The following is a 12657-nucleotide window of genomic DNA, read 5'->3' on the forward strand; positions in this document are numbered from 1 at the left end:
AAGAGAGCAAGATATGGAAAAATACAGCAGTCTTCAGCTGAATAATTAGTGTGGTTGCTTCAGCTACCCGCCTGTTCTCTCACATTACTTCTAGCTACTTATTGTTTCCTTTCCAGCTAAATTTTTGCATACTTCTCCTCCTACACCTTTTAAGCTAGACATGCCATTCCAACTTTATAATATTCAGCTTGGCTCAGATCAGTGTGTACACAGAATTTTTAAATTCCAAATAGTTGTTCAAATAATTAAAGTTTTTGTATTCCCATAGAGAATGAGAATTAGCCACCCAGATCGTGAAGCTACCTGGCTGCGTCATTCATTCTAATCTATATAGCGTTAATAATACTATGTTTTTATTTCCAAACATAATAAATACTGCACCACTAGCCACAGAAATGCTGGGCTACACAGTATGTAACGTGTTGCAACTAACATATTTGCCGGAAATATAATATTTTCTTTTTATACACATATCCGCATGGTTTTGTGAATTAACCGTTATAACCTGTTGCTGTTGTTACTCCTAGCAGCAGGCCAGGCAGAGCTGTCTGGCAGCATGACCTCACTCTAATACATGAACTAATAGTTTTAGAGAAATCCCATTGTCATCTAACAGTGTTGATGACAATGGGATTATTACAGCATCCTCTGACAGTTATCCAATGTTGAAGAAATACCAGGTTGCATAAAGGATAGTTTGACTGTGAAGCTTCGATATCAAACCTTGAAAAAGAAGAGTCTTTATGTATCTAATAGGCTATAAAGCATAAACGGGCACTTAGTTGATATTTGTTAACAAAAGGGAGAATTAGGCCTCCCTTGACACGCAGAAGATTTGTTTTTAGCCCATATAAATGTACTGAACCAGCTATCCAGTTTTATGTCAGAAGAGGATTGGGATTATCTGGATAGAGTACAGCAGACTTGGAAGAATGCTCATTTTCAAAAGTACAATGCGGCCTAACCAAGAAAATAGGGGAGTATTTCATCTCTTCGTGTCCAGTTTAATGTGATCAAACAAGGAAGTAAATTTACTTTAAAACGTTCGCTGAAATTGGGTGTTACAAATAATTCCTAAATATAGAAAACATGTCGGTGACCACTTAAAAGGGAAGGGTGATGGGTTTTTAGGGATGTTAAAATTAATTCTGTAGCCTGACAAGGTCCTAAATTTAGTAATAATGCTCATAAAGCTGGAGGTTGATATAGACAGAATAATAAAACATTGTCAGCATATAGACTGATCTTGTGTTGTTTTCCAACTATAATTAAACCATGTGTGGCAGGGTCTGTCATAATCACCTCAGATATTGGCTCTTTAACTAACGTGAACAACAGGGGAGAGAGTGGACTGCCCTGCCTCACACCACTAATACCACAAATATTTCAGCAAGAGGACTGTAGAGAACCCTCCAGATAAAGTTCTCACCAAGACTGAATTTATATAAGGTATAAAAATATATCGCCATTCGACATGGTCTGCGTCTAGTGAGATCACAAGAGCATCTACTTTCATCTGGTAACAACTAAATAACTGCTGAAGCAACCACACTTAAAGTTTATTCATAAATTTTTTATTTTAGTTTTAATTTTTATTAATTTTTAAAGGCCTCGCAATTTAACCTGTAGCCTATATAAAGTGTGTGGAATAAACTGCATGTATATATAAATATATATATATTGCTTGATCTTCGCAGAACCTCCTGGCCCCCCAGTCAATTTGAGGGTTTGTGACAGCACAAAGACATCAATCACACTTGGTTGGAAAAAACCTGCATATGATGGCGGGGCTCCAATTATTGGATATGTGGTTGAAATGAGACTTAAGGCTTCGGGTAAGAAGGCAGAGGAGAGCTGGAAGAGATGCAATGTTGCTGCTCAGTTATCCACAACAGAATTCACTGTCACAAGTCTGGATGAGAAACTAGAGTATGAATTCCGAGTCTCTGCACAAAATCAAGTTGGATTAGGCCAACCTGCGGATCTTCCAGAAGCAGTCTCACCCAGGGAAATACTTGGTGAGTTACTTTTCCACAATGAAGTAAACAGCTTTTCAATATAAAAATGTTTACCAGTATATGTTTATCACCTTACTAATTTCCTTTTATTGTCTTAACACTTTCAGAGACACCTGAAATTGATTTAGATGCCAACCTTAGAAAGGGTCTTACTCTCAGAGCTGGATGTCCTATCAGACTCTGTGCCACAATCAAAGGAAGACCAACTCCTAATGTAGCCTGGAGAAGAATGGGAATTGATAATGTTGTCAGGAAGGGCCAGGTGGATCTGATTGACACAATGACTTTCCTTGTCATCCCTGTAACCACACGTGATGATTCTGGAAAATATTCCCTTACAGTTTCCAACCCAGCTGGGGAGAAGGCTGTGTTTGTGAATGTCAAAATACTAGGTAGGTCATATGAAGGCTATTTATAGGTTATTTAGTAACTTACAAATTTATTGTTAAGTACATGTACTGAACAAAAGGGGTGCCTGGGTAACTGAGGGGCACATGTATGCAAAGCAGAGGCTACCACGGAGGTGTGGTTTCCACAGTAATTAAATTAGACATACCAGCATGCAATGTTTCCTGTATAAAAAGAGTGGACAAGCCTAGTTGCCTATAATTATAGTCGATTGTAAGAGGGTGAGGCCTCAGATATTGTGATTAGGTGATTTTGGCTAGAGCTTCATTGACTAAGACAGTTCAACTTGCTGGTGTTTCATGAACAAGGCTGTTCAAGGTGATGTGAGTATGAAACTGAAGGAAAGACATCATCATGGGGGAGAGAGTATATGCTTGCAATGTGCATTAATTCAGTGTAAGGCAGCTAGTTAGTCGTTCAACCAGGGACAAGAACAACCAGTTTGAAGTCAGTGGGCCAAATTACTGTTATGCAGCTTTACATTGGTGTTTCCATTCTTTGTTCACTTCCTGCATGTGTATTCATTTATATGTCCCATCTTGGTTTGTAGATCCATTGTCACTGCACGTAAAATCTGTGAAACCACATGAAAATAAGCAAATACATATTTCCTTTGACAGACACTCCTGGTCCTGTATCTGGCCTAGAAGTCAGTGATATGACAATGACATCCTGCCAGCTCTCTTGGTCTGCCCCTGACAGTGATGGTGGTAGCGAAGTAACACACTATATAGTTGAGAAGCGAGAAATTGACAGAAAGACTTGGGCAACAGTCAAGAATGATGTGAAGGAGACAGCCTTCAAATTGAGCAATCTTGTACCAGGCACAGAATACAATTTCAGAGTCACTGCAGTTAACGAGTATGGCCCCGGTGTACCAAAGGATACTCCTAGGTCTTATCTGGCATCTGATCCTATCAGTAAGTATACTACTCATTTTTGGTGAAGAAACACATTTTGTAATTTTATTTCCATAGCACTTTCTTTAATTCTTAATTTCTTTTTACAGGTAAGCCTGACCCACCAATGAAAATTGATGTACTGGAAATTACAAAGAGTAGTGTTTCTCTCGGATGGATACCTCCACTGAGGGATGGAGGAGCCAAGATTGATGGTTATGTAGTTGATTATCTGGAGGTTATTCCTCCTAAGGAACCTGAGGAAGGCCAACCGGAGAAGTTGGAAGTTAAACCAATAGAACTATGGACACCATACTCTGTTGTAAAAGATCTACGAATTTCTCTTGTTGGGCTGAAGGAGGGCAAAAAATACAAATTCAGAGTTGCAGCAAGAAACATAATGGGTTGCAGTCTGCCCACAGAAACTAAGGATGCCGTAGAGGTCAAGGAGCAAATGTGTAAGTATATCCTTTCAAAAGTGTTTTTCTATATTCCTTTTGGTTTTGTTTTTTTTGTTAATAACTGCATATTTCCTTAATAATACTTTTCAGTGCCACCTAAGATTATTATGCCTGATGTTGTGACTGCAAAAGCTGGTGCAAAACTGAGAGTAGAGGCGCTTGTGTCTGGAAAGCCAGCGCCAATCTGTAAATGGGTGAAAGGAGAAGAGGAGGTGGTTTCATCTAGTCGTCTTACAGTGCACAAATCCCAGAACTGTTGTGTGCTCATTATTAAAGAGGTTTCAAGAACTGATAGTGGTCAGTACACCCTCTCTGCTGAGAATAGCACTGGAAAAGCTGATGAGACATTGAAGATCACCATTCTGGGTGAGTACCCTAAACAAGTTTAATCTGGACTGAAGTAATTCCATTCAAACTGATGGATGGTAATAGGTATTATAATTATCAATTGTGCGTTTCAGATATCCCTGGCCCACCACAGCCACCGTTTCTGATCGATGACGTGGATGCAGATGCCTGCACACTTTCTTGGCAAGCACCAATTGAGGATGGTGGAAGCAACATCATTAATTATGTGGTGGAAAAGTGTGATGTGAGCAGAGGAGATTGGGTCAGTGCTGTCTCATCTTGCGTGAAAACTGGCTGCAGAGTTGGAAAACTCGTCCCCGGAAAGGAGTATACGTTCCGTGTTCGTGCTGAGAACCGCTATGGAATTTCAGACCCTATTGCATCTGAAAGGATGATTGCTAAATTCCCATTTGGTGAGCTCTGGTCCTATGAACAGATGTAAAATAAAAGTTTTGCACACAGAAGAAATGCAGATTTTTATTTGTATGTATGTATTTTCAGATGTCCCTGGTGAACCTCTGAACTGCCGCATCAGCAAAGTCAACAAGGACTGCATGTTTGTGGCCTGGGACAGACCAGAATCCGATGGTGGCAGTCCTATCACTGGGTACTACGTTGAACGTAAAGAGAGAAACAGCCTTCTCTGGGTTAAGGCAAATGACACCGTTGTACGTACCACTGAGTACCCCTGTGCTGGCCTCATTGAAGGCCTGGAATATACCTTCAGGGTTTCGGCCATTAATCGTGCTGGACAGGGTAAACCAAGCAAAAAGACAGAATTTGTTACAGCAAGAACGGCTGTTGGTATGTAATTGCCCTTTTATCCCTATTTCTGTTCTGATCTTCAATATTATATATAACTTCACATGGGTAAATGACCAATTCTGTCTTTGCTTTTCTACTGCAGATGCACCTGGAAAACCAGAAGTTATTGATGTGACCAAGAATTCAGTTAGTCTAGTCTGGAGCAGGCCAAAACATGATGGTGGCAGCAAACTCATTGGATATTATGTTGAAGCCATGAGGATTCCTGAAGAGAAATGGATACGCTGCAACACAAGCGTCCAAAATGTCCCCAGAGAAGAATACACTGCATCAGGGCTGGAAGAGGGAGCCCAGTACCAGTTCAGAATTATTGCAAAGACAGCAGTAAACATCAGTCGACCATCTGAACTCTCTGATCCAGTCCTTGTCTCAGCAGAAAATGGTAAGATCAATTGTCCTTTAAAGACACAAAAAACTATTAAAACCAAATTCTGATAGCTGTCAAATGCATTGAGTCTTTCAATACTTTTGACAGAAATTATCATTTATATTATCATAATTAATTTTTTACTTTTGCATTTTAGTCCCACCAAGAGTGGAGATTGGGCTTCATATGAAGAGGCTTTTGCCTGTAAAAGCTGGAGTGAATGTTTGTCTTGAGGCTGAAGTTTTTGGAAAACCAATGCCAACTGTTACATGGAAGAGGAATGGAGAGGTATTAAAGCCTGTTGAAGGTCTGAAAATGTCACAGAAAAGACATCTGTTCCTCCTGGAGTTGTCATCAGTGACAAGAAGAGAGACAGGAGAGTACGCTATTCTGGCAGAAAATGAAAGTGGCTCTAAATCAGCCGAAATTCAGCTGCAAGTTCTGGGTAAGTACAGGCAAGGGAGTACATTCGTATTAAAGGTCCCATGTCATACTATGTTTTTACAATTTTATATTACTCTATAAGGTCTATCAAAAGTACGTTCCAGTATATTAAACAATATATACTTGCTCATCTCCCTTCCTCGCTCTCTGTCTACTTTCACTGAGTCTCAAGGTGCACTTGTTTCATAAATGCTACTGCGTAAAGCAGGATAAGCATGACGTTTGTTCTTGTGATAAGGTGCTACGATGGTTCAAAAGGCGCTCTCTGGGAAATCTTGGATAAACAAGCAAATGTGCCTGAAAGGCTTGTTACTTCTGATCGACTTGTTACTTCAAGGCTGTGCATTGAGGAACATGCCACTAAACGCCTGTCAGAGCAGTGCTGCACACAGTAACGATGACAGCCATTGATGAGAAAACTGATAATTTTATGCACTTCTCTGGCAGTGGCAGTCAGAATCATGTAGCAGCTGGCCATCACTACGTGAATGTAGCGGAACCACTGCAATACTAGGAATATAGACTGACATGCAATGTATGCTACTAACCATTTCAACTACAAGACACATATGATTACATACACCTAATATGCATGATTTTAGCTGACAAGATTGTAGTGGCCAATTTTACTAATCATGTTTGGTTTGAAATAGATTTTAGTTGCCAAGTCAGGAAACAGTGGGCAATAGATGCTAATTGCTAATAAGGCTTACGTTCTTAGAAGAGGGTGACCAAGGGCGAGTTTATTCTCATTAAATATTTTTAAATGACTGGCTGTTTTTACAGGAGCTTCATTGTGAGGTAACAATTGAGGCTATTTCTGAATGGACTGGTTTTGCCTGGTGATTTTTTTTCTTATACAAGAACAAAAAATGTGAGGTTGTAGCGAGTTTATATTTTACCGGTACATAAGTATCACGCCACACTGCACAATAAGTGCCAAAACAAGGGAAACTCTGATTTATAATACATGGGACCTTTAAGTTAGTTTTCTGTGTGGGTTGCATTATTTTAAAATTGCCTTATTATTCTCTTCCCTTAGATGTACCTGGTCCACCAGCTTCTATGAAATTTGGGGATGTGTCTGCAGATCGTGTCCATCTAATTTGGGAACCACCTGCTGAAGATGGTGGCTCTAATATCACAAACTATATTATAGATAAACGTGAAACTAGCAGAGCAAATTGGGCTCAGGTCACAGCTAAAATCAGTGGTAAAACCACCGAGTACACTGTGGAGAAGCTGATTGAGGGCCGCGAGTATCAGCTCCGCATCCGCGCTGAGAACAAGTATGGGGTTGGAGACCCAATTCTGTCCAGTCCAGTTGTAGCCAAGAATCCTTTTGGTAAGATGTTCTTTACTTAGGTAGACTTGTGTTCATTATAATCACTCAGGCAATAACAACGATTTCTGTTATTTTCAGATGTTCCTGGGCCTTGTGATCCTCCTGTAATCACTAATGTCACAAAGGACCATATGACTGTCAGCTGGAAGGAACCTGCTAATGATGGTGGAGACACCGTTATAGGATACATGGTTGAGAAGCGTGAAACAAAAGAGGTCAACTGGACTAAACTCAACAGGAGGCCAGTGACAGAAAGAACCATTGAGGCTGGTGGTCTCACAGAGGGAGCAGAGTATGAATTCAGAGTTACTGCTCTAAACAGAGCTGGCTTAGGCAAGCCAAGTGACCCTTCAAGTGCCACCTTTGCACGTGATCCTTTGTGTGAGTAATTGAAATGCTGCTATTCTGAAATTCCGAGATGTTCGTTGTTACTATATACCACAGCACTCTTGTATGTGTTGGTTCACAGATCCCCCTGGCCCACCAGTTTCTCCAATGGTTGTTGACACAACACACAGTACAATTAGTCTGTCCTGGACAAAGCCTGCCAATGACGGTGGCAGTGAAATCTTGGGCTACTTGGTTGAAGTCAAGAGAGCAGATGCTAAGGACTGGATAAGGTGTAATGTACCTAAGAATCTTTTGGAGACAAACTACATTGTTACTGGACTTCTTGATAATACTGAGTACCAGTTCCGTGTGTCTGCTGTGAACAAAGTTGGGTTCAGTGAACCAAGTGAAGTTCCAGAAACACATGTTGCAAAGGACATTTTGGGTATGTTTTAGCCTTTCTTTCAATAATTTGTTAATCTACCTACACTGTGCACGTATTTGTGCTTGTATGTATTATGAATGTATGTATTTATATGTGTGTATGTGTTTCTGTGTGAGTGAGAGAGAGACTGAGAGAGAGACATGGGAGTATTTTATTTATTTCCACAACTAAATTATTGAAAGTTTACAGTTCATAATTCTTTTTGTATTATTTTGATTTTCAGTTGCTCCTGAAGGGCTGCTTAGTGATGAGCTGACGAAAACACTGGTGCTCCGTGCTGGTGTCACAATGAGACTCTATGTCCCACTGAGAGGCCGACCTGCTCCCAAAGTGACCTGGGCAAAGATGAATACTAATATTAAGGACAGACTAGGAATCTTGATAAAGACAACAGAGTGGGACACTCTGGTGTATGTTGAGAATGTAAACAGATATGATGCTGGAAAATACATCTTGTCTTTGGAAAACAGCTGTGGAATGAAGATGCATACAATTGTTGTCAAAGTTCTTGGTGAGTTTTTCTGAATAGTATACTATTATGTTTTCAATCTTATATTACTGAAAGCTGTGATTAATAATTTGTTTTGATGCAGACACTCCCGGACCACCTGTCAATCTGATGGTCAAAGAGTCATCCAAAGACAGTGCATCCATCTCCTGGGATGCTCCTCTTATTGATGGTGGAAGCCCTGTTAAGAATTATATTGTTGAAAAACGTGATGTTGAGAGAAAAGCATGGTCCACTGTTTGCACTGACTGTGACAAAACATCTTTCAAAGTTGAAAACTTAGTGCCAGGCAGATCTTACAGTTTTAGAGTCTCAGCAGAAAATGAATATGGCATTGGGGAACCATGTGAGACAGCAGATGCTGTAAGAGCCACAGGTGAGTGAAAACAATTATTTATATGTTGATTATATCGTTTTATCATATCATTTTTTTCTGTGAAATAAACTGAGTGAACATGATTTAATCCCATTCAGAACAACCTGGACCAGTAATGGACTTCAAGGCAATTCTGGTTACAAAGGATTCTTGCACCCTTGGCTGGAAGAAACCATTGTGTGATGGTGGAAGCCGTATTATTGCATATGTGCTGGAAGTCTTAAATGGCGAAGATAAATGGAAGGGACTGATGAAATCAAAGAACATGCAGTATAGTGCCAAAGATCTTATAGAAGGAAAGGAGTATACCTACAGAGTAAAAGCAGTGAATGACCGTGGAGAAGGTCCCACAAAGGAACTTAAAATTATAGCTAAGGATCTTGTTGGTGAGTGTCATTCAAGATTTGTTCGAAATATCTATGACCAAATATTTTTTGTGTTTAGGCTAATCTCAGCTTTTTGCTTCTGTTCTGCTTTTCTATAGTTCCACCTGCATGTGACTTGCGAGGTTTGCCAGATTTGTGCTACATTGCAAAGGAAGGAAGTACTGTCCGCCTCAAGATCCCAATTAGTGGAAAACCTGCACCCACTGTCACATGGAAAAAGGGTGATGATGTTACTTTAACTGACACTGGAAGAGTCTCTGCAGAGTCTACTGCTGTAAACACAACTCTCCTAATTCGTGACTGCCAAAGAAGTGATGCATCAAAATACACCATCAATCTCAAAAACAGTGCTGGCTCCAAGGACTCAACTATCTTTGTCAGAGTGGTTGGAAAACCAGGAATACCCATAGGACCAGTGAAATTTAATGAAATCACAGCTGATGGAATCACCCTAAAATGGGGTGCACCAAAGGATGATGGTGGATCAGAAATAACCAACTACATTCTTGAGAAAAGGGATTCCACGACCAACATGTGGGTTATCTGTGCTTCAAATGTGAAAGAACACATCTTAAGAGTCACAAATCTCCATGAGGGAACAGAATATATATTTAGAGTGTCTGCAGAAAATAAGTATGGAGTTGGAGAGGGCCTAAAGTCTGACCCTGTTGTGGCTAAGCATCCATTCAGTAAGTATGTTCATATTAGCCATATTTGTTCTCTAATACAGTAGAGGATATATAAATATATTTATAAACATATGTATCATCTTAACAGATGTTCCTGATGCCCCACTTCCACCACAAATTATGAGTATGCGACATGACTGTGCAACACTGGCATGGTCAGACCCAAGGAAAACTGGAGGCTCCCCAATTACTGGTAACAAGTGTATATTTATTTCTAATAACAAAAGCATTATACAGGTGCTGTCTGTGGGTTGCAGACTTCATGCAGTCATGGAATGTATGTCTAATTTTTCAGATTATGTTAATTTGTCTACTTACTTTCACTCACATAAAATGGGGGAACCCAATGTGAATGTCAATACCCTCAAATCATAGCTAATAATCTGCACTTAAACTTCATATTCATTGTTTTATTTCAAATCCAATATGCTGGAGTACAGAGACAAAACAACGAAGTGTTACAGTCTCAACATTGTTGCATTTAACTGTATCTACTTGTGTAGTTAACCATTCTGCCTATTCTCACAGGGTATCACGTTGAATTCAAGGAAAGAAATAGTCAGTTATGGAAGAGAGCAAGTGAAACACCGCTGAAAATGAGGGAACACAGGGTAACTGGTCTAACTGAAGGCCTTGAGTATGAATTCAGAGTCATGGCCATAAACAAAGCAGGTGTTGGAAAGCCAAGTCTACCAACAGCACCACATGTTGCCCTGGATCCAATTGGTAAATTGGAGAAGATTATTTATTCATCTTTATTTTCATATTCATTTTTTCATAACTTTTTCATATAACACATTTATCATATAACATCTCTACCATATAACAGAACTTAATTTAAACTTTATTATTGTCTTTCTGTATTTTTTCAGATCCTCCTGGTAAACCCGATGTTATTAGCATTACAAGAAGCACTGTAACGCTTATGTGGACTGAACCCAAGTGCGATGGTGGACACAGATTGACTGGCTACATTGTTGAGAGACGTGATCTTCCTGCAAAAGTCTGGGTGAAGGCTAATAATGTCAATATTGTAGATTGTGCATTTACGGTGACTGAACTTCAAGAAGGGTGTAAATATGAGTTCAGAATTCGGGCAAAGAATGCTGCTGGGGCTATCAGTCCACCATCAGAACAAACTGATACACTTGTTTGTAGAGATGAATATGGTAAGATTCCTATTTATATGAATGCGTTGTAATTATAACATATTGAATTGTATGGAATGTCAATTGCATTTTTACTAAAACATACTTATTGTTTCCTATGACAGAGGCTCCAACCATCACAATTGATCCAACCATAAAGGAGGGACTTGCTGTTAGAGCCGGGGATACTATTGTGATAACTGCAACAAGCATACTCGGAAAACCTCTTCCAACTTCTGCATGGTCTAAAGGTGGAAAATACTTCAAACCATCAGATATCTGTCAGATTGAAAGCACTCCAACATCATCTACACTATCCATCAAGTATGCCAGCAGGAAGGATTCTGGTGAATATACCATTTCAGCCAGCAACCCATTCGGCATCAAAGAAGAAAATGTTAAAGTAAAAGTACTGGATGTACCTGGACCACCAGGACCTCTTGAAGCAAGCAGTGTGTCTGCTCGAAGGGTAACTCTGACATGGTCAGCACCACATGAGGATGGAGGTTCTCCAATCAAATGTTACACCCTGGAGAAGAGGGAAAGCAGCCGCCTTCTTTGGACCATACTTGCTGAAAACGTGATGGATTGCCATTTTGTTGCAACCAAGCTTATCCAGGGAAATGAATATGTATTCCGTGTCTCAGCTGTGAACCAGTATGGTACTGGTAATTCAACACAGTCTGAACCAGTGAAAATGGTGGATGGCTTTGGTACGTTCAACTAATTTACACTTTTGATTTATTTATTTATTTATTTATTTATTTTTATTTAATGGAAATGTTCTAAAATTTGTTCAAATTCAATTGCAGGCCCACCAGGTCCTCCATCAAAGCCAGAAGTCACCAATGTGAACAAGACCTCAGTCACAGTTTCATGGAAAAGACCAGTAGAAGATGGAGGTAGTGATATAATTGGCTACTCTGTTGAAAGGAAAGAAAGAAAAGGTATGAGATGGATCAGAGCATCAAAGAAATCCATCCCTGATCTCCATTACAAAGTGGAAGGCCTTACGGAAGGAATTGAATATGAATTCCGAGTGATTGCAGAGAACAAGGCTGGCTTTGGAGATCCTAGTGAGCCATCACAGACTGTTATGACTAAGGGTGTGGCAAGTGAGTATGCAATTTACTATTATTAACACAAACATAAAGTTATTATATTAAAATTTATTATAGTATACATTTTATGTTGGAACAATGAACACTGCTATCCCCACCACTTGAATTTCCCATATATCCTTGTTTTTGCCTCGCCCTGCTGGGCTGCCAGCCACAGTTGGTACTGGCATGGGCCGGATTTGATCTGTGACCGTGGTGCTTACTCATGTGCTGCAAGTGCGCTTGCGCATGCGCTTTTACCGGGCAAACTACCCAGCAGCCCATGAAATGTATTAATTTATTTACTATTTAAATTAAGAAAAGTTATCACTAAAAGGATATATTAAATAGTATCCATGTTCAATATTCAGATGTGTAAAGAGGGTTAGTGAGCAGTTTTTTTTGCCTTTTTTGGGGGATGAGGGAGTGGGGTCAAGTCAGTGTTCTAGAGCTATTACCAGTAGTCATTGTTACATCAGAATTAGAATGTTCAGTTCACACAAGAACATTCAAATCACACATTCATTTGTGAATTTTACCCTTTAAAAGGCTACAAAACA

At 39.7% G+C, this 12657-nt stretch overlaps 1 protein-coding gene across 1 annotated transcript in view; it reads left to right on the forward strand.

Moving 5' to 3' along the window:
- The window catches only part of ttn.2 (titin, tandem duplicate 2), a 202618-nt gene that overhangs the window by 137160 nt on the left and 52801 nt on the right, over positions 1 to 12657 (forward strand). The window contains exons 167-187 of the mRNA XM_064327343.1: positions 1698 to 2018; positions 2126 to 2410; positions 3047 to 3346; positions 3436 to 3783; positions 3877 to 4152; positions 4248 to 4547; positions 4636 to 4938; positions 5042 to 5341; positions 5484 to 5771; positions 6813 to 7115; positions 7194 to 7496; positions 7585 to 7890; positions 8114 to 8401; positions 8484 to 8774; positions 8873 to 9160; positions 9259 to 9849; positions 9938 to 10042; positions 10378 to 10575; positions 10722 to 11018; positions 11123 to 11710; positions 11810 to 12112. Coding sequence (XP_064183413.1) covers positions 1698 to 2018; positions 2126 to 2410; positions 3047 to 3346; positions 3436 to 3783; positions 3877 to 4152; positions 4248 to 4547; positions 4636 to 4938; positions 5042 to 5341; positions 5484 to 5771; positions 6813 to 7115; positions 7194 to 7496; positions 7585 to 7890; positions 8114 to 8401; positions 8484 to 8774; positions 8873 to 9160; positions 9259 to 9849; positions 9938 to 10042; positions 10378 to 10575; positions 10722 to 11018; positions 11123 to 11710; positions 11810 to 12112 — 6582 coding nt within the window. The remainder of the gene's footprint in view (positions 1 to 1697; positions 2019 to 2125; positions 2411 to 3046; positions 3347 to 3435; positions 3784 to 3876; positions 4153 to 4247; positions 4548 to 4635; positions 4939 to 5041; positions 5342 to 5483; positions 5772 to 6812; positions 7116 to 7193; positions 7497 to 7584; positions 7891 to 8113; positions 8402 to 8483; positions 8775 to 8872; positions 9161 to 9258; positions 9850 to 9937; positions 10043 to 10377; positions 10576 to 10721; positions 11019 to 11122; positions 11711 to 11809; positions 12113 to 12657) is intronic.

The sequence above is a fragment of the Anguilla rostrata genome, chromosome 3 (genome assembly GCF_018555375.3).
Source record: "Anguilla rostrata isolate EN2019 chromosome 3, ASM1855537v3, whole genome shotgun sequence".
Classification (NCBI taxonomy): domain Eukaryota; kingdom Metazoa; phylum Chordata; class Actinopteri; order Anguilliformes; family Anguillidae; genus Anguilla; species Anguilla rostrata.